Genomic DNA, 21386 nt, shown 5'->3' with positions numbered 1-21386 from the left:
GATCAGTTTTATCCTAATGCATTCCGAATGGAGAGCAATTTGTTCAGTCCCTCTTATGTTTTTTGGCCAGAGAAAATACCGCAGCATGCTGCATTTTTCTCTCCGGCCAAAAATCCTGACCACTTGCCGGAATGTCGGAACCAGCATTAATTTCCATTAAAATGCATTAATGCCGGATCTGGCAAAACGGATCCCTCCTTTCCTTCCGCGCATGTGCAGACTATTAAATCTGTGGAAAAAAAAAATACCGGATCCGTTTTTCCATCTGACAACCGGAAAGACAGATCCGGTATTGCAATGCATTTGTGAGACGGATCCGCATCCGGATCCATCTCACAAATGCATCCGTCTGTGTCCAGATTGCCGGATTCGGCATAGTGTGAAAGTACCCTAAATTAAAGAGCGCTACGGTGTCAGGCCTTTTAGAAATCCTCTTAGAAAATTTGAAGATCAAAGCTAATGTTCTAGTTAGATATGGAGTCATGGCTGATATTAATCCAGTCTGTGGCAATAGGGGAATGGATTGTGGTGGTTGGGGGTGTCTTCATCCAGAACTGGGATGTATATTATGTACTGTGTATATACCAAGCAAATGCATTTTTCTTATGCATTTGCTTGGTTTAAGTGCTGATTGATCATTAGAGCATCAGACATAACATTTCCATCACTCCTAATTATCACGTCTCCTGCTCTAAATGAATGATGAAACCAACACGTGAGCATATGTTGTTTCTGTTTCAGGATGAGGATGATGGAGAGGAGAACAGTCGGGTGGAACCTGTTGGTCATGCAGACACCGGCTTGGAACGAACCTCCAGCTTCTCCCTTGAGTGAGTCTTACAGCCCTTCTGAATTCTCTGCGCAGCTGCTCAGTATGCGTCCAACGCACAGTAGTAATGAAATAGTAGCACTTCTGATCAGTGTAATTCGTGCTATTTTGCTGGCTTTCACTGCGCAGTCATAAGAGGAGCCTGGCCTAATTAATAAGAAACAGGTTGTAGGAGATTCATCACAAGTTTCTAATTAAACCTGACAGGCAATCTTAGCATATATCATTGACTTTGTTACATTAATTTGCTTTTTGGATTTTTTTTTTATGCCTTGATTGGCTTTGGAGTGGGACATTCCCATGGCTATTATAATTGGTAGGAGCCATGTATAAATCTTACCTGAGAAAAATAGTATGACTGAATCGGTAAATATAGTGTTTAAAACCTTATTAATTGTGTTCATGGTTTGCATCGCTTTTGAAGGATAGGCAGACTGTCCTCTAGGCTACTAGCGTTTTCAATTCTGCTATTGAGACCCATCATAGGATCAGGATCTCAATAGCGGAAGAAACGCTTCAGTTTTGTCCCCATTTATTGTCAATGGGGACAAAACTGAACTGAACGAAGCGGAATGCACCAAAATACATTCTGTTCCGTTTGGTTGCGTCCCCATCCGCATGTGGTGCGGAGCAAGACAATGGAGTTCATGGCGGATCCTTTCATGACGGATGCATGCGGTTGTTTTATTGTAACGGAAGCGGTTTTGCAGATCCATGACTGATCCGCAAAAAACACTAGTATGAAAGTAGCCTTAGAAGGATAAGCATCATAGCTCAATTTTAGCCTCTAAAATAGCATACACCTCGGTGGAACCCTAACGATCCCTAATATAAGCCATTGACCTCTGTTGGTTGGTGGTCACCATTTGGATTCATCACTAGATCATGGCTCTCTATAAATAGAAGTCATGCCCCTAGTCATCAGAGCCATGTTTCCGCTTGTCTAGGCAGTCACAATAGTGAGTGATGTTACAGCAGGTATAGCTACCAAAAATCAGAGTAGACTGATAATAGGTCGGACACTCTGTCCTGTAGTTGAAGAGGACCTGTTAGCTCCATGACATGTCTAACTACTTCTGCATTGTGTTAGAGGCCTGACAACTGGGCTGTGTGATGGAGTAGTGGTCACACATGCATGCTACCGCTCCATTCACACAAGGGTCTCTGGTCTTTTAAGGTGGATTTGTACGGGGAGATAATCGGGCAGATTATGGGGACGAACGTTCCTGCGAATGCTCGTTCCTAGCAATTTGCATGTGTAAAGGTGCAGCCGATCACCCGATGAACAAGTGAAGTGTTCGTTCATCGGGTGAAATGATCGCTAGTGCAGGCAGATGAATTATCATTTCTGGGCAGCAGATTGTGTGGTCTAAACAGAGATCTGCTGCCCATAAACAATGCAGCTGTACGAGGATGAGCAATGTCAACCGCTCGTCTTCATACAGTTGAGATGATCGCTTCACTTAATGAGCAGCCAACTGTTCATCGGCTTTAGCTCGGCCTGTCTAAATCCACCTTTATTCTGCTGGCCAGTTGGGATCCCAGCAGTCAGATCCCCATGGATCATACATTTATCACCTGTCCTGGGCATAGTTGATAAATAATTTTTCACGGCCTGTTCAGATGTTAAAAATACACGGCTGAAAAATCGGACATGTATTTGGTGAGGAATCTGCTGAAGTCTGAAGCTGACTCTAGGTGAATTTAATTGCTAAATATGCTCTAAAATCTGTGCAGAATCTTTTGCATATTATGTGACAGCTGCTATTACAGACACATAAGTGCCCTGGATAAATTATATATGACCTCTGATGTTTCATTGGTGATGATATAAAATTTCATTCCATGTGACGGTTATAAGCAGGTTCCTTTTCAGTACTTAGAAGTCCTTGGCGGCTCCGTATTCTAAGTCCTTCGAGCTGAGCATAATACACAATTGTTATGTAACTTGTGCTTTATAGCATGATTCCATATCTTAGCCTGTGATACAGTGTCAGTCATTAGCGTCTTCACATTGTTCCTCTTCTTCCATGCCGCCGTCAGGCTCATCTTGAGGTATGTAGCATTATGTTTCTCCTCTCACTATTCCCTTTGCATTGTGTGCATGTGTGTGTACACATGGGGGCCATTAATGTGATGTATAGCAGCCCCCTGACTGCTGAGACTCCTAATGGTTGTTTTGTGCTCACCATCCCTCATTCATCTGCATTACAGTGACATGGTGAAGCTGGTGGAAGTCTCCAATGATGGCGGACCTCTAGGGATCCATGTAGTGCCTTACAGCGCCCGAGGCGGAAGGTAATGTTCACGACGACTCAAGTTCACACACTTGTCAGTAAAAAGTTATGGCAATTTCATTACAGCGGAATAATAGTATTTTTAAGAAGACCTTTAGATTTGGATTTGAGTGCTTTTATCCAGTAAAAGTATGAGTTTCAAGCACATTGAAGGGGTATTCTTTTTTTTTATTTTTATTTTTTTATTATATATATAATGTAAAATTATACAGGATTCCCATAGAAAAAAAACAGAGGTGGTTTTTATTGTCCCTGTCTTCTCCAGCTCATTTTGGACTCGGCGAGTGCTGGGCATATAGATCAGGAAGCTGCAATGCTTCTTTCTCCAGTCCTAGCGGTCATGTGATCACAGGGGTCCGGGTAACTGCAGAAGTTGCAGGGATTTGGCAGACCCAGCATAGCATGAAAACTGCTGCAGCACCGACAACCCCATTGGCTCCATTGACTATAATGGCACCTGCCGGGGATCCAGCAGGAATTCAGTCGGACAAATACTGCTGCAGTGGTTTTTGTCCAGCTGAATCCCAGCACTGATTGCAGAAACAGGTTGGTTCGCTGCCGGGTCTCATTACAGTCAGTGGACTACAGCGGGGATAAGTAGTATCTGGCAATGGCGGATTCAATGAACTCCAGCAGGCTGTTCCTCTACCAAAACAGCCTGCTGGATCATTTCATCGCTAGTGTGAAACTAGCCTTAGCAGTGCAGTGAGGCTCAACAGCCTTGTACGACCTGTCTGGGGGGTCTAGTCTCTCTGTAACTGTAACTGGGGCTAATGTGTTAGCCCCAGTTACAGGAGAAACGAGAATGTAAAACAATGTTTAAATGTCCCCCAACAGTCTTGTAAGGGCACAAAGTGTAAAATTAAAAAATAGACTATACATTTAAAATATATATATATAAAAAATAATGGCGGCACCGGAGAAACACAAGGAGGGTGCTAAGTCCAGGGATGTAGCAGCTTACCCCGTCAGATAAAGATGAAAAACGGACAGCACTCCAAGTAAAAGATAGTGGTGTTTATTCACCCATGTGGATGGCAACGTTTCAGCTCATACAAGGCTTGAAAAAGGCTCTTGTATGAGCTGAAACGTTGCCATCCACATGGGTGAATAAACACCACTATCTTTTACTTGGAGTGCTGTCCGTTTTTCATATATATATATATATATATATATATATATATATATATATATATATATATATATATATATATATATATACTAAACTGCAACTTCTAGCCCTGCCTCTGGCTAGCATAAACTTGATAGCCCCTACATGAAAATGACTATTACAGAAAGGAGACATCATTTTAAAAATTATTAAAGCTCCACTTTGTGCTATTTAAAATAAAAAAATGGAAAAATGTTTAAACCAGACATTTATTTTTATTTAATGTTTTATTTCCATTTTTAAAATTTTCTTAGGTATTAAAATTTTTGTTTAAAAAAGACATTCTAAAATTAATAAAAGACACAAAAATGAATTATGTAACAGAGCTGGAAAAAAAAAAAGTTTGACTAAAGAAACAGAAAATATGTGTCTGGCCTGGAAAAGGTGTAAATGGCCTGGTCTCGAAATGGTTAAGCACTAAGACATTTACAAATTGACAGCGTGGATTATTTTTAATTGTATTACTGCCATACCTATTGTACTTAATTGTGAGGTTATTAGTCTACAATTTGATCAAATTTTGTGAGCCCATCTACCAATGACAAGGCAACCTCTTCAGATGGGAACCCTACACTCACATTTAGACTCCTGGTACATGGTGGTGGAGCTGCAGGTCTGAGCAGCTGTTTTCATATTGCCTGTCTGTCCAAGCCTCTTAATTAGGGCATAGGAATAGCTGAATCCCACTTGCCCTGAGGAGGCATGTCTGATAGTGTAGGTTCTCTAGAGCAGTGTTTCCCAACCAGTGTGCCTCCAGCTGTTGCAAAACTATGACTCCCAGCATGCCCGCACAGCCTTTGGCTGTGCGGGCATGCTGGGAGTTGTAGTTTTGCAACAGCTGGAGGCGCACTGGTTGGGAAACACTGCTCTAGAGCTCGCATGGCGATCCGGAATACAGGCCTCAGCCTCCCGGACCACGTGCCAAAGGGACATAGAGCCCAGCAAGAAGCAGCATTTCCTGCTACCCACTGAGGGAATTCACCCCCATTCAGCTTTGCACCCTTGCGGCCACAATCCGGTTACACTGAAGAAGGCTATTCAGCCGAAAACGTTTTTTGACTGGAACCGCACAAAATAAAAGCTTTATACTGAAACTCAAAGTGGAGTACAGGAGTCTTTCTATATTGTATATATCTGGTTTGGGAACCATCTCCTAACACCCACGCTATCCAATTGGAGAACCATCCAACCCTATAACGCAAAACTATGACTCCCAGCATGCCCGGACAGCCTTTGGCTGTGCGGGCATGCTGGGAGTTGTAGTTTTGCAACAGCTGGAGGCGCACTAATTGGGAAACACTGCTCTAGAGGTCGCTTTGTCGTTGGCAGATGGGCTTACTAATTGACCCTGTCCAGTCCAGCACTGCCAGTCCTTCCTCTTACTTGGGTCGCTGAGGCCAGAGATTGTCTGCAGTGTTGTACAGGACATCAATGCTGCAGCCAAAACAATACTTCCCTGATTTGAGCCCGAGGAAGAGGAAGGAGCAGCAGCGCTACATCGGAGGGGGCAGTAAAGGTGAGTTTTTATCATTTTATCAGTCTCCTTACATAAAAATAACTTGGACAACCCCTTTAAAACCATTTTTTTTAAAGACATTTTAAAAACTCATGTTCCTTGCATGTACCTTTTGCACTTTGTTGACATTTGCATGGGGTATTCTTTAGTTTGCAGTGAACATTCCTTTTAGTTATTAACGTGAAATCTGACATATGCTGGAGTGTTGCCTGAAGTAATAAGGCCATAAATAGTTGTATGATGTCTCTATATCCATCAGTAATTTGGCTCCATCACTAATTTATAGTCCTCTCCATGGTTATAATCCAGATCTACAACAGATAGATCAAACGCAAAGTGTCCATATGTCGAGGGCAAAATGCAAGTGAATTATCGGGTGCCGTTGGGATTACATAGATCTTCCGGCTGGGGCACTGTATGTTGGCTTTGTTGGCGCACGTGTTGAGCAGGATGATAAATGCACATATTAAGTAAAATTACACCCATAAATTGCCATTTAAAGACATCACATTCCAGTGAACTTTTCTATCAGCATTTCTGGTTAGAGTTGATTAAAGGCAAATGACATTTATATTAAAGGCTCTAATCGTGTGCTTTTTAGGCTTGATAAATAGTTGTTATTCCTCTAAAGTCTTCCTGTGCATAATAAATCAGGGGGCTTGTCTGGGGCTCACGTTCAGGTAAGTTTATGTCTTACTGAGGAACCAGATCTGATTAGTAGAGTTAGATGAAAGTGCTCATGTCGGGGATGGGAACGCAGCCAAACTGCGCGCTCTACAACAGCCTTTGGAAACTTTCTTTTGCAGTGTTCAGTTCAGCAATGTCAGGTTAAACCAATACCGGTTGAAATATCACGAAAGGTTAAATTTTAGATTTTGTATGTTTTGTAAATGGCAGTAGTCAGAAGTGGCTAAGGATTCTTTATTTTATCTACTAGTTATCTGCCGGGTCAATTTGTGAGAAAGCTAGGTGACAACCAGAAAGGTCGCCGTTATAGCTCCGACATGGGCGTTGTCACTAATACTGTTAAAGAGGCTCTGTCATCCGGATCAAGCCTACCCTACCAGGCATATAGCCTGGTAGGGCTGATGACACAGACAAAAACAATACCTTAATTTCTCATGTAGTAGGTCCAGTGTGGCAGAAAAAGCAACTTTAAAAAATATGCAAATGAGGAATTCGAGCTCTCGGAGGCGGGCTTATGCCTTCTGAGCACTGCTTCTGCGACACCCCCGTTCCTTGCTAATGCCGGTCTTCTGCACCTAATCATGCCCCTGTGTCCTTTGACTGACGATTGAGATCCCGCTCCTGTGCACTCACTTCCATGCTGGCGCGTGCGCTCTGGACATGCACACAAGCCGGGAAGGAAAAGATCCAATGCGCACGAGCCATGGAAGCCGGTCTAGTGCTGTCAATCAAAAGACTTGGGGATGTGATTAGGTGCAGAAGACCGGCATTAGCAAAGAACAGAGGCATCGCAGGCATAAGCCCGCCTCCAAGTGCTCGAATTCCTCATTTGCATATTTTTTTAAAGTTGCTTTTTCCTCCACACTGGACCTACTACATAAGAAATGAAGGTATGTATGGTTTTTGTCTGTGTCATCAGGTCTAACAGGCAATATGCGTGGTAGGGTAGGCTTGATCCGGGTGACAGAGCCTCTTTAAATACTGTGGGCCAGATTTATCATTACACTTACATCTTACTCCACTTTTACATATGTCCAAAGTCAGATTTATTAATGGTCCTTTAATACTGTGATAAATGTGGTTTGACGGTAGCTGTTTTTCCTTCAGCTTTACAAAAGTCGCACGCCTTTACGAAAAAGTCGCATGTTCTATTAAAAAGTTGCATAAGATAAGCATGGTCCTCACTGGAGTGGAATTGCGCAATTTTTTGCGACTTTTTTAAATTGTCACAATAGTAAATCTGTCTAGAGATTCATTTACATAAGAAAACACGCCCACTTTCAGACAACTGGCAAGCATAGCGCAGAGCCAATGAAAGTCACAACATTTTGCACAGTCTTAGGGTATTTTCACACTTGCGGCAGGACGGATCCGACAGGCTGTTCACCATGTCGGATCCGTCCTGCGGCTGTTTCGCCGTGCCCCCGGGCCGCCGCTCCGTCCCCATTGACTATAATGGGGGCGGGGGCGGAGCTCCGGCGCAGCACGGCAGTGCACGGCTTAAGGCCGCCGGACTAAAATTACTGCATGTCAGGTTTTTTAGTCCGGCGGCTTTCTCCGTGCACCGCCGTGCTGCGCCGGAGCTCCACCCCCATCCCCATTATAGTCAATGGGGACGGAGCGGGGGCACGGCGAACAGCCACAGGACGGATCCGACATGCTAAACAGCATGTCGGATCCGTCCTGCCGCAAGTGTGAAACTAGCCTTAGCGATTGTGCAAAAATTTTCGACTTTTTCACTCCATTATTTTGACTTGAGCTAATGATAAGTCTGGCCCCGTGTCTTTTGCATACTGCTCTATATTTTGGTGGATTTGCCCTTTGGCTGTTTAGAGAAATGGGAACACACAGTATGCACTCATATATTGTATGTATGGATAGGAGTTTGGTGGCTCTGCTAATGTCAGTTTTAAAGGGCATCTGTCAGCAGATTTGTTCCTATGACACTGGCTGACTTGTTACATGTGCACTTGGCAGCTGAAGGCATCTGTGTTGGTCCCATGTTCATATGTGTCCGCATTGCTGAGAAAAACTAACTTAATATATGCAAATGAGCCTCTAGGATCAACGGGGGCGTCGCCACTACACCTAGAGGCTCCGATCTCTCTGCAACTGCCACACATTTTGCTGCACACTTTGGAATAGACTTCCTCAGGACGTGGTCACAGCAGGAACAGTGGACAGTTTTAAAAAGGGTTTAGATGATTTCTTAAAAGCAAACAACATTAATGCTTATGAAAACTTGTAGAAATCTGAGTCTCGCTTCCTTCTGAGATTCGCGTCTCCACCTATCCCTTGGTTGAACTTGATGGACTTATGTCTTTTTTTTCAACCGTATCAACTATGTAACTTTGATTGACAGGACCAGGCAGTATAAATATCATCACGCCTGGGACTGTCAAAGTGCAGAATTGCAGAGAGAGCAAAGCCTCTAGGAGTAGGGACAACACCCCCAGATTTACTAATGTATCCGCCCTAAATCTGGCACAGTATCTGGTTTAGGGGTTTTATACTTTTTGCTGAGGTGCGTCATAAGGGGTTGGACCTTAGCAGAAAGGGTGAAGCTTCACTGGAAAGGGGCGAGCCTAAGATGCTCCAAAATGGCACCACAGTTTTAACGTTGCTCCTGGAGGCTCCATTCTCCCACCTCTTATCACCTCCCTCCAAGTCTTGATTGACAGGGCCAGGCAGCGCTCACATCCTCCTGCTGGCCCTGATTGCATGGTAAATCTGGCGCCTGCGCCGTGCCCTTCAGTATTCAGCGCAGGCGCAGTAAGGATGTCTGCTGCCAGTGAGCGTCCTTATTTCACTATGCCTGTGCCGAATTCTGCACAGCGCAGGCGCCAGATTTACCATGCACTTAGGGCCAGTAGGAGGATGTGAACGTTGCCTGGCCCTGTCAATCAAGACTTGGAGGGAGGTGACAGAGGTGGGAGAACGGAGCCTCTAGGAGCAGGAGCAACGCCCCCCCTCCCCCGCGCTCCTAGAGGCTAATTTGCATATTATATAAGTTACATTTATGGAGTAACGGTGGCATAGATAAAACTAGGAATAGGCTAGTTAGGTTTAGCTGACATTAGCACATCTCTAATGTCAGCCGGTTTAATTTGGGTATTTCTGGTGACAGAAACCCTTTATCCACTATTCTGTGGATAGGAGAAAACTATCTGGCCAGCTCCTCTAAATGTACAGCAGACGTAGTGCCTGATGAGTATGAATCTGTATTGCCCAGTGTTGGCTGTATTACATGTAACTTGCCAGATTGATCCGTATGGAAGTCTGTCGACGCAGATGAGCCGTACACATAAGGGCCCAGTCATCACACCCAAGGTCATCCAGTTCTAAATATATTTGTTCCATTAGGTTTTTTATGATTTAAATAATGATTAAGAATACGGCTTTCTAAATCGTTTCCCGGTAAATGCATTTCATTGTCTTTTCTCTCCATAATGGAACGTGTTGTCCGAGGTGGTTTTACGGGCCTCTAATAAGGACTATATTTATCCCTGAACACTTCTTGTCCTATTTTATGTCTAGTACAGTCAGTTCTGTTCTAGAGCCGAGTTTATTAGCAGAATTACCAAATTCCTCCAAGTGCTCTGAACTTGTAGGACTTTACAGGAAAGGAATATTCTTCACTGTCGGAATGCAGAACCCCCGAGTATGATGCTACATATAGCACCGGCCAAATGGAAGATCAGTTGAGAAAGAGATACCTGGAGGAGGGTTTCTGAAACCGTGTAATTACTCCAGATGTATATGCCCTCACCAGATAAATATATTTTTTAATATAATTCCTTGAGCAGCATTCTAGACTATTCTAGACTAGGTTGACGGAAATTAATAAATCAACCATAACGAACATTTGGTGAAGTTTGACAACAAACTGTTTTAGGCGACCAGTAACAGACTAGAAAGAAGTCATCAGTGTTTTCTATCAACAGCCAGATAAAAAAAATCTTTCGTTCTTATGAAAGCTCTTTCTTCCATGAGCGATTTTTCTTTGACAGTACTTTTCATAGAGGCCAGTAACGCCAGTTTGAACGAATGTAGTGCTTAGTGTTCGTGAAAATGTGCATGAAATGTCTGCAAAATGATCCTTCACCAGATATCATTTGTTCAACAGTTGTTCAAACATCGGTCTACTTTTGTCTAATGTGTATGGCCACCTTTTGACTTTTTTTTTGGGGGGGGGGGGGGGGTTTTGTATATTTATTTTTTTAGTGTGGCTTTTTTTTTGCCTCCCAGATCATTGGTTTATGAAGGTTTTAACGATTGTTGTCATGTGAGCCCGGTATAACCATAATGTCCACTGTTACAGAAGTTGTGACCCAACAGACTGGAAAGGATCTTAGTTGTGCTGCAGTATGGGCGAGTTAGGAATTATTCATACTGTGTCTAATTTTCTGTCCATGAAGAAACAGATCCATTAAAAAAATATTGCGAGCACACGGATGACTCCCATCTACATTTTGTTTTTAGTTTTTTTCTCACTTCTATACTTAAATGGGCTATTTTATTCTCCAAAAACAGACGAGAATAACACACATTGAGGGAGATTTATCAAACCGGTGTAAATCAGAACTGGCTTAGTTGCCTATAGCAACCAATCAGATTCTTCCTTTCATTTTTCACAGCTCCTTTGGAAAATTAAAGGTGGAATCTAATTGGTTGCTATGGGCAACTAGGCCAGTTCTACTTTACACCAGTTTGATAAATGACCCCGTTGAGTTTCTTGGATCAGGCACATGAGTTCATTCAAAAAATCAGATGTGCCAATAGCTCCATTGACTTGTATTGGTCTATGTGATATCTTTTTATAAAAATGATCAGCACGCGGAAGAGAAATACAGCTGTGTGAATAAACCCTAAAGGATATTCCTGGGAACGAATAAGGTAGATATGATTTCAGAAATTGAAAACGCAGGATTAGAATCCATTTTGAAGCTATAATGATGTCAGATAGTCGGTTATAACCCAAATTCATAAGGGCTCTTGCACACGACCGTATGCCCTTTGTGAGCGGGCCATATGTCCCGGAGCGGCATTGATCGGGAGCACACAGCATCATAGATGACAATGATGCTGTGCACGTCGGGCCGCCCGCGGGGCCATTGTCCTGCACTCATAAAATCATATAAGGATATAATCCTATAAGGGCTATAAGGCACTGAGAAACAGACAATACCAACACTTGTGATTACAGTTTTTATTTAATGTATTTTGAGGGGAATTTTCAGAATGTTTCCCACAGCACCTGTTCCTTTATTAAATAAAGGCATAACTATGTTTTAGTTGAATCTATATATAGTCTGTATATTGGGCAGACTAGAATGGCCAAATGGTCCTTATCTGCCGACACATTCTATGTTTCTATGTTAATCTAATCTTTTTATCATCCTGACAAGCTAACTAACCCTTCTGAAAACCATAAAGAATCCCCTTCATTAGAGCAAGCATTTTTCTTAAAGCCGACCATCTGTAGAGGAATTGAGACATTTCAGACAGTCTGTATTTTTCTTTTCTTGGAGACAAGTGATTAATCCGACGATCAGATGCCAGATTAAATCTATATGGTCCATTAAATCTTTCTTAACTTTGATCAACATACTCTCGACTTGCGGTAGCGCTCCCATGTAAAATGTTACTGTAGACGCATGCATGAGAGGTGGCAGGTACGGAAAAAGTCTGTACTAAGTTTCTGCATCTTGCTGTGTCCCATATGCAAAATGCAGGTCAGGGTGTTCATGAAATAGATAATAGCACTTAATTACACCCAGACATGGACACCAAACTTACTTACGACCCCCCCCCCCCCCCCAATTTAAATAATTGTATTCTCAAACTTTGCATTTTTTGTGTAGTGCATTCCAAAGTGTGCTACAAGTGAATTGGAGCAAATCAATTTGTCTCCTCATCAGGGCTTTTTCACCTGTGGCGGCTGTCCCTGCAGGTGAAGAAGTGCCCACCTGCCACTAGATTAATAAATGTCCGCCACCGACCCACTATCCGGGGTGGGCGTTGTCACTTACCCTTCTCATGCTGTCTGGTAGCCGGCCCATGACTGCTCTCCTCTGCCCTATTCTAGCAGGGTCGTTTGCCTGAACCCGCAGTCCCCCGCTGAGGCTGCAGCATGCACTCGAGTTATAAGTCACTGTCTCTGTCCTGTAGGGAGTGTGCACCGCATGGCTCTTAAAAGTGCCAGCGCACTGGTTCAGCGTTTTCACCAGCCATTGGTTCCTGAGGGAGAGGGGCCTGATCAATAGGGTTCTTAGTATGCTAGTTACCAGTGAAGGTGTGCCCGTATTGTATTGTACTGAACCTCTGCCTGTATTACTGACTCTGACCCTCTGCTGCCTGTCTTGTGTATTGAGCCATTCATGCCTGCCCTTGCGTCCTGGTTTCTATGCATGGAGTCCTGAAGAATTTGCCCCCCTAATAGGAGACAGTAGGCATTTATTTTATGGTTCCATAATAACATTTTGGTGGGTTTGTTAAGGGTATGTTCGCACTTGGCAACTTTGGTGCAGAGTTCTGCAACTGAAAATCAATTCCGTACAGTTGGTTGGGATTTTTTCTGCAGCATGTACTTGGATTTCTGCAAGCCCCATTCAAATGAATGAGACAGTCGTAGACATTTCTACCACATGTGAATATACCCACCCCATAACTGCTGTAGTTAAAGGGGTTTCCCATATGAGGCAATGCCTATCCTAGCGATATGCCCTCATTGTCTGATAGGTCCGTTCATTTTTTGTGGGGCCGCCAAAAGTATCCGAGCGCTGGCTCTGTTATTTCCGTCAGCCCCATAGAAATAAATGGGAGCGGTGGCCGCGCAAGCGCAGAGCGCTCCCGTTCAGTACTATGGGGAGAGCGCTTTCCCGCTCCGTTCTCGGTGTACGTGCTGGTCCCAGAGGTGGGACCTGCACCTGTCAGACAATTGGGCCATATCCTAGCAATATGGCCCCATTGTCTCAGATGGGAATACCCTTGTAACTTAAAAAAATAAAAATAAAATCACAAACCATAAAATAAAATCCTCATAATAAAAACCAGCACAAGAGTAATACGACCTGCAGCAGAGTAGCTTTCATTGTTTTTCTATGGCAGGAATTTCTTGATTGGTTATTATGTTGTTGATTTTGTTTTCCCTTTTCATCTCGTATGTCCCACCATTACTTATTCTTTCTTGAGATAAAAGAAATCTCCACAATCACTGAGCATCTTCTATGCATTTTGTAAATCAAAGTAAAACTTCCTGCTTGCAATCTGTGCCTTTCATTGACAATTGGTCGTAAGCAAAGTTGCTCTCCACATGGGGCAAGCAGTTGTATAGGAAATGAGACTCAGCAGGGCCCGGGCTCTTAATGCAATCACTATATCACTTTGTGGATGCATTCGATAGGTGTAATGGGAAGCCAAATTCCTTTGCTTGAGGCATGCACTTATCCCAGTATTGTTTTAGATAAATGTCTTCCCAACCTCTAAATTGTGATTAGTGAGCATCCTACGGAAAAAAATAAGTGTAATGTGCTCTCAGTAAACACGAAACACGTCCTCTAAATCCTCTCTGATTGTCCGTAATTTAGCTGAGTTCTGTCTTGGAATCTCTGCAGGGTTTTTGTTCATTTATTGAACCGTATTTATTTATTTTTATTTTTTTATACTTGTCTGTTATTGAAAAGAATTGTTTTCCCCATTTCCGCTTTTTTCAATTTTTTTTCCTCCCTCGCCTCCTGGCGCCACTTATTTGTCTCCACTGATCGGTAATCATTAGCTTAATATTTGGTGTAATCATTGTTTGTCTATCAGTATACACGGTTTGTACCTGGAGCTCCTTGACTTTAAAATCCTGTCTTTTTAATCTATGAAGTATATATAACATTTCTGCAAGATGGTTATACGTAGCACAGTACATTTTCATTGATTCAGATTTTAGTGAAAAGCATTTTTATAGTTTATTAAAAAATTTTCAACAGTTGTGCTTGTATGTGCAACGTGCGCCGCGTCCCAGGTGTAGTAGGAATGCCGAGTGGTGTAGTGCGGCCTAAATGTCTTATTGTGTGTCACGGTGCTCCTACCTGGATACTGCTGGACCCCCAAGCTTTGGCTTTGAAGCAGTATAAAGGGGGGAATAATTGAGGGATAAAAGATTGAGTCCAGACCTTGTATGTAGTTAAACAGCAGTTTTACTTGAGTAAACGTTCATCAAAAACTATCTTCAAGCTTTGTCTTGGTCCCAGCAGGCTTTGGCATAAACTGGCAGGCTTTCTATATAACTCTGCTTGCTTTCTCTCTCGGCTGTACTGACAGCCTTGCATATTACTCTGCTTTACTTATTTAAGCTGCACTAAATTCTGCTCGTCTGGTTACTGTACTTTAGGACTGTTCTGGTATCCCTGGATGGGGTGCCGTCGACGGTTATTCCCCTCCTGACACTCAGTGAAACTTATCTCCAGCCGAAAAACTCTTCCTCTTGCTGCTTTCTCTTGTTGTGGCTGAAGAACTATTCCTCTGGCCCCTATGGCTTCCAGACATCTTTCTTCATAGCCAGCAGAGCTTAGGGTGCTCTGGCTGTCGTAGGCATGCCCAAGCGTGCCCCTGCTCTCTGTGTCTGGAAACTCCTGCCCCACCCTTCCGGCAGGAAGCAAGACTGGCCCACTTCTGCCCTAAGGGGGGAGAATGGAATGGTAAGTTCCATTCTATCTCAGTATAGCTCTGACATTTGCGCTGCCACCTGCTGGTGAACCAGGCACATTACAGGAACATAACAGTTGCATAAAGATATTAGGAATGCACAGTGTACAGGACCTGGACAGAAATACAAAGCTGACGTTCAGGTTAGACCACTAGAGATAGTAGCAGGGTGTAGGAGTGGTAACACCACTCCAGGGTGTTTCATATGTGTTCTCAAACATTGGAAGCTGCTCAGTCCTGTTCAGTGTAAATTCTATTAAATGAGCTTTCTGACGACTGGCTGTAGTCTCTCTTTGTGCTCTCCTAAACACTGAATGGTCATCTTTAGAACTAGGGATCGACCGATTATCGGCCGATATTCAGGATTTTGAACGTTATCGGTATCGGCATCTATTTTGCCGATATACCGATAACTTATTGGGAACACAGAACGCGCTTTTCTCAGCGCTCTCCGTGTTCCCTCAGCAGCACAGGGGAGAAGGAAGCAGTGTCTCCTCCCCCTGTGATGCTGCTGCCGCTGCAGCCAGTAAGAGGAAGAAGTACAAGAGGAGGGGCGGGGCTGTGGCCGCTGCGCCACCAATGAAGATAAGTCTCTCAATCATTCATATACAGGAGGCGGGAGCTGGCTGCAGAATCACCTAGCCGGCTCCCGACCTCTATGACAAGTAGCTGCGATCTGCGGTAGTTAACCCCTTAGGTGCCACGGATCACAGCTACCGCTCATAGAGGTCGGGAGCTGGCTATGTGATTCTGCAGCCAGCTCCCGCCTCCTGTATATGAATGATTGAGAGACTTAACTTCATTGGTGGCGCAGTGCGCCCCCCCCCAAGCCCCCCAGTATTAATCATTGGTGGTGCAGTGCGCCCCCCTACCCAGTATTAATCATTGGTGGCAGTGGCCACAGGATCCCTTCTCCCCTGCTCCTCCGATCGGAGCCCCAGCTGTGTAATCCTGGGGCTCCGATCGGTTACCATGGCAGCCAGGACGCTATTGAAGCCCTGGCTGCCATGTTCAGCTCCCTGCTGCCGTGTGCACTGAGCACAGAGCAGCAGGGAGAGTGTGAGATCCTATTCACCCTGATAGAGATCTATCAGGGTGAATGGGACAAGGGTTCTAGTCCCTAAGGGGGCTAAAAGTTAGTAAAAAAAAAAAAAACAAACACACAAAAATATTAAGTAATAAATGAAAAAGATTTACAAAATAAAAATACACGTTAACAATAAACATATTAATTTTCAGCAGATTTGTGTAGGAAATTTTTTTTTTCTCAAAAATGAAAATTCCCAGAATATCGGTATAAATTATCGGCTATCGGCCTGAAAGTTCACAAATTATCGGTATCGGCCCTAAAAAATCTATATCGGTCGATCCCTATTTAGAACCAAATAAAATAAACTTAAATTGGAGGGGGATGTCAGCTTTATGAGCGTTCAGGATATCAGACAGAGGAGCTATAGACTGAGCCGTCAGAATTTGTCTGATGGATTTCACATGGAATGGAACTAAGCAGCCTGCAATGTTTGAGTATACTTACAGGCTACAAACTGTTGAAAATTTGTAATAAAACCTAGTTGTGTTAAAGGGGTTTTCCAAGAGTTTTACTCAGGATAGGTCATCAGTATCTGATCGGTGGGGGTCTGACACCAGGGACCCTTACCCATCAGCTCTTTGAGAAGGCAGCGGCACTCGCCGCAGCGCCACAGCCTTCTCTCTTCTTACCAAACACAGTGCCGTACATTGTATAGTGGCTGTGTTTGATATTGCAGCTCAGCTCCATTCACTTCAATGGGGTTGAACTGCACCTAGGCCTTGTGACTGATGTGACATCACATGGCCTAGCTAGAAAAGGCAGTGGTGCTAGAGCACCACTATCTTGTCAACCAGCTGATGGCCAAGGATAGGTTAGAGGATAGGTCATCAGTAAAAAAAAGTTTTGGAAAACCCCTCTAATATACAATAGTGGTAGCTCTCCAGATTTTATTCAACAACAACTCCCAGCATTGTCTGAAAGGTAAGAATTTACCCCTATGTGTGAAAAAAACATAGTTAGGGTCCATTCACATGTCTGCAAATGGGTTTGCATCCGTTCCGCAATATCGTGAACGGGTGCGGACCCATTCATTCTCAATGGGGCAGGAATGGATGAGGAGAGCACACTATGTGCTCTCCGCATCCGCATTTCCAGAGCGCGCCCCCGATCTTCTGGTCCGCGGCTCCGGAAAAAAATAGAACATGTCCTATTCTTGTCCGCAATTGCGGACAGAATAGGCAGTTCTATGGGGGTGCCGGCAAGGTGTATTGCGGATCCGCAATACACCACGGACGTGTGAATAGATCCTAAGGTCTTATTCACGTGTCTGTGCCTGTGATCAGTGACATGACAATAGCTGTTTTGTCCTTGTGTGTGTTTTTTTTTCTTTTCTTTTTCGTTCTCCGTTTTCCTAGAGGATATGTACAGTCCCTGAAAGTCTTGTCGCTTGTGTACAAATTGAACTGAAGTGCCGCTAAAATATATTTCTAATCAAGATTTTGTTACAAGAAATGGGTCATTTTAATCCCAACAGCTTTTGTAATAATGTTTCAGTGCAAAACGAAACTGACAAAAAGTATTCTAATATTCACAGCTTGTTAAAGCCCATTGAGTCAATTTTTGCCAAGACATAAGTGTTGTCGCCTTGTCATAGGAGCTTCACCTGTGACTAATAATGGATCAATTAGGGCTCAGGTGTGTATAAAAAGAACCCCAGTACACTAGACCTTCACATCAACTGCAACTAGACCTCTGCAAACATGCCTAAGATTCACCCGGAGACTAAAGTGTTGATTATCAAGAGGCTGAAGACCAGATCCACTGCTGATGTGGCAGACACCTTCAATGTGTCTCAGCGTCAAGTTCAGAGGATAAAAAAAAGATTTGAAGATACTGGAGACGTTTTGGACAAGGGCAGGTCAGGCCGACCCCGCAAGACAACTGCTCGAGAGGACCGTTTGTTGGCTCGAAAATCCAAGGCCAGCCCATTTTCCACTGCAGCAGAGCTCCACGAGACCTGGTCACCTGAAGTCCCTGTGTCAACCAGAACAGTTTGTCGGATTCTGTCTCGAAATGGCCTCCATGGTCGAACCAGTGCCCATAAGCCAGCACTAAACAAAAGACAATTGAAAAAACGTGTGGCATTTGCCAAGGGCCACAGTCTGCTAAAAAGATGGACGCTGGAAAAGTGGCAGAAGGTGGATTTTTCAGATGAATCTTCTGTTGACTTACACCACAGTCGCCTCAAATAATACAGGAGACCTACTGGAACCCACATGGAGCCGAGATTTACCCAGAAAACAGTGAAGTTTGGTGGAGTCATAATCATGGTCTGGGGTTACATCCATTATGGGGTGTGTGCAAGGGATCTGCAGGGAGGAAGGCAACATCAATAGTCTAAAATACCAAGAAATCTTAGCTACCTCTTATATTCCCAACCATAAAAAAGGCCAAACTCTGCAGCAGGATGGTGCTCCATCGCATACTTCCATCTCCACATCAAAGTTCCTTAAGGCAAAGAAGATCAAGATGCTCCAGGATTGGCCAGCCCAGTCACCAGACATGAACATCATTGAGCATATGTGGTGTAGGATGAAAGAGGAAGCATGGAAGACGAAACCAAAGAATATTGATGAACTCTGGGAGGCATGCAAGACTGTTTTCTTTGCTATTCCTGATGACGTCATCAATAAATTGTATGAATCCTTGCCAAACCGCATGGATGCTGTCCTTCAAGCTCATGGAAGTCATACAAGATATAAAATTTGGATCTCGCAGCACCACTACTTAATTTGCTGACATATTTTTGGATTTGCAGTAAAGTTGTTCAATTTCTGTATAGGCGACAAAACTTTTGTCTTGCCAAAATTTGACCTTTCTGTCTTGATTAAATGATAAATCTTTTTTCAGTGAAACTAATTTATTTCCGTGCATTAAACATCATTTGGCAGGGCTTTAGCTTTTCATATGAGCTATTTCTAACACCAATTGATTAATTAAAAGGTCAGGTTAATAGAAGGAGTTTCTACAAAATAGAGAAGCGACAAGACTTTTGTCAGGGACTGTAGAATAACTTGTCCGAACACAGAAGCAATACATATGTGCAAGAATCTGCTCACTTCTTTATAGAAGATGGCTGCCCCCATATAATGAATAAAAAATAAAAATAAAAGAAACAATCAGAAAATGAAAGTTAATAAAGGTAAAAAGAAAGGAAAAAAAGAAAATGAAGAGATACTTTTAATCAGTAATTAAAAGAAAATACTGTCACATTTCCTTTAAGGAGTCCTATAGGGCAAAAGACTATAAAAAGTACTCGGACTCTGTGCTGTCTCTCACTTATACAGGGACTCCATGGACTTTCGGTATGCACTCAAGCCGGTGCGGGGAGTTCCCAAGTTCTCTGTTCTAGAAACACCTTGTCCTTTACATTGAAGTCCCTAGTTCAGAAACCTAGGAAGACGTGATTTCGCTAGTTTATTTTAACGTTAGGCCTTATAATTTACTATATACATAGTATATATTATACACTATAACAATCCTGATATGAGGCTTATTGTTATGGAGACCTCACTACAAATTCAGTGTTTGTATTTTGCTACTAAGAAATAACTTGGAGAAGTAGTTCTACAGTACAGACTACCTCGTGTACAGCCTTCCAGTGGTAACGTGCTATGAAATAAGGTAATAAGATCATTTAGATGTCAGTCAAGTACCAGATGACTTTAGCTGTCAGGTTTATGTTCTGCTTGTCAGAATTTGGAAACTTTTCTTTATTCTTTTTTTCCCCTCTATTGCCCATGGGCCCCCTGTGGTTTCATCTCTTTTATGCTCATTCTATTAACTTTTGATTGATTTTTGTTCTCTTTGTGATTTCCAAAGGCTTACACGAGAAAGCTCTCCTGCCTGTGTGGATTTGCTCTACTTACTAAGACTTAGGAAAGGCGATCAACCCTTCATGTGGTGTGAAGCCAGAGTCTTTGCGGCACACATTGGAAGCAGATCCTATAATCTATTACTTCTCTATTTGTATTTATGGACGTTAGTAGCACATTCCTGTGGTCAGGGCACCACTTGCTGGTAAACGCCCTGTCTGCACCTCGTTTCTGCACTTCACTCTAAGGATTTATTTTGATTACATCTGGTATGAAATCACAGAAAGGGCCGTATTCCAAGTCCGATATTAATGTTCATTTTCGCTCTGTTCCTGGCTTTAGTCCGCGCTCTGGTATTGATTGTGCATCGCAGCATCTATCAGAACATAACTGAAGACACCTGTGCGAGATAATCCGAGCCCAGCTTGAAATAAAGTAAACCCGACTGACTAGTGCACGGGCAGTCAGCCTGGCAATATTTGTAGTCTTTATATGCAAAAGCCAGAGTAGAGGTATTCGGGCTACTTTTAATATCTTAAATATCACATGCCTAAAGTTTCTTTCTTATATCTTTAGTAATATGTGTCCATTTTAATGGTAGTCATTTAGAAAATACTGCTCTCTTTATATATCAAATTTTATGGTTTTTATGGTCCTTTTACTTTAAGGTCAAAATATTGTTCATATTTTGTTTGTTTTTTTTAAACCTAGCTCGACTGTGTTTTGTTTGACCCATGAAAAAGTGTATTTACTCTCTTTACATGAGTTGGTTTTGCAGTGTTTTTTTTCCACCTTTTTTTTTCTGCCATGATTTTCAAAATCATGGATAAAGCATAACAGAAACTGCCATCTAAGATAATACTCTCCTATATCTCACTGTCTTGGGCTACTTTCACACTCTCGTTTTGTGCGGATCCGTCATGGACAGAACCGTTCAGATAATCCGACCGTCTGCATCCGTTCAGAACGGATCCGCTTGTATTATATTTAACATAGCCAAGACGGATCCGTCTTGAACACCATTGAAAGTCAATAGGAGACGGATCCATTTTCTTTTGTGCCAGATTGTGTCAGTGAAAACTGATCCGTCCCCATTGATATACATTGTGCGCCAGGACGGATCCATTTGGCTCAGTTTCATCAGACGGACACCAAAAGGCTGCAAGCAGCCTCCAGAGCGGAATGGAGACTGAACGGATGCATTCTGAGCGGATCCTTTTCCATTCAGAATGCATTAGAATGCAAACTGATCCGTTTTGGACCGCTTGTGAGAGCCCTGGACGG

At 43.1% G+C, this 21386-nt stretch overlaps 1 protein-coding gene across 11 annotated transcripts in view; it reads left to right on the top strand.

Moving 5' to 3' along the window:
* PARD3 (par-3 family cell polarity regulator) overlaps positions 1-21386 on the top strand; it is a 600009-nt gene that overhangs the window by 257133 nt on the left and 321490 nt on the right. For all 11 annotated transcript variants that reach the window (XM_040434287.1, XM_040434289.1, XM_040434286.1 and 8 more), the window contains 2 exons: positions 742-830; positions 3044-3127. In XM_040434287.1, the coding sequence (XP_040290221.1) occupies positions 742-830; positions 3044-3127 (173 nt within the window). The remainder of the gene's footprint in view (positions 1-741; positions 831-3043; positions 3128-21386) is intronic.

This window comes from Bufo bufo, chromosome 5 (genome assembly GCF_905171765.1).
Source record: "Bufo bufo chromosome 5, aBufBuf1.1, whole genome shotgun sequence".
Classification (NCBI taxonomy): domain Eukaryota; kingdom Metazoa; phylum Chordata; class Amphibia; order Anura; family Bufonidae; genus Bufo; species Bufo bufo.
The sequence above is the reverse complement of the archived record's forward strand: the minus strand, read 5'-3'. Positions and strand labels throughout refer to the sequence as shown.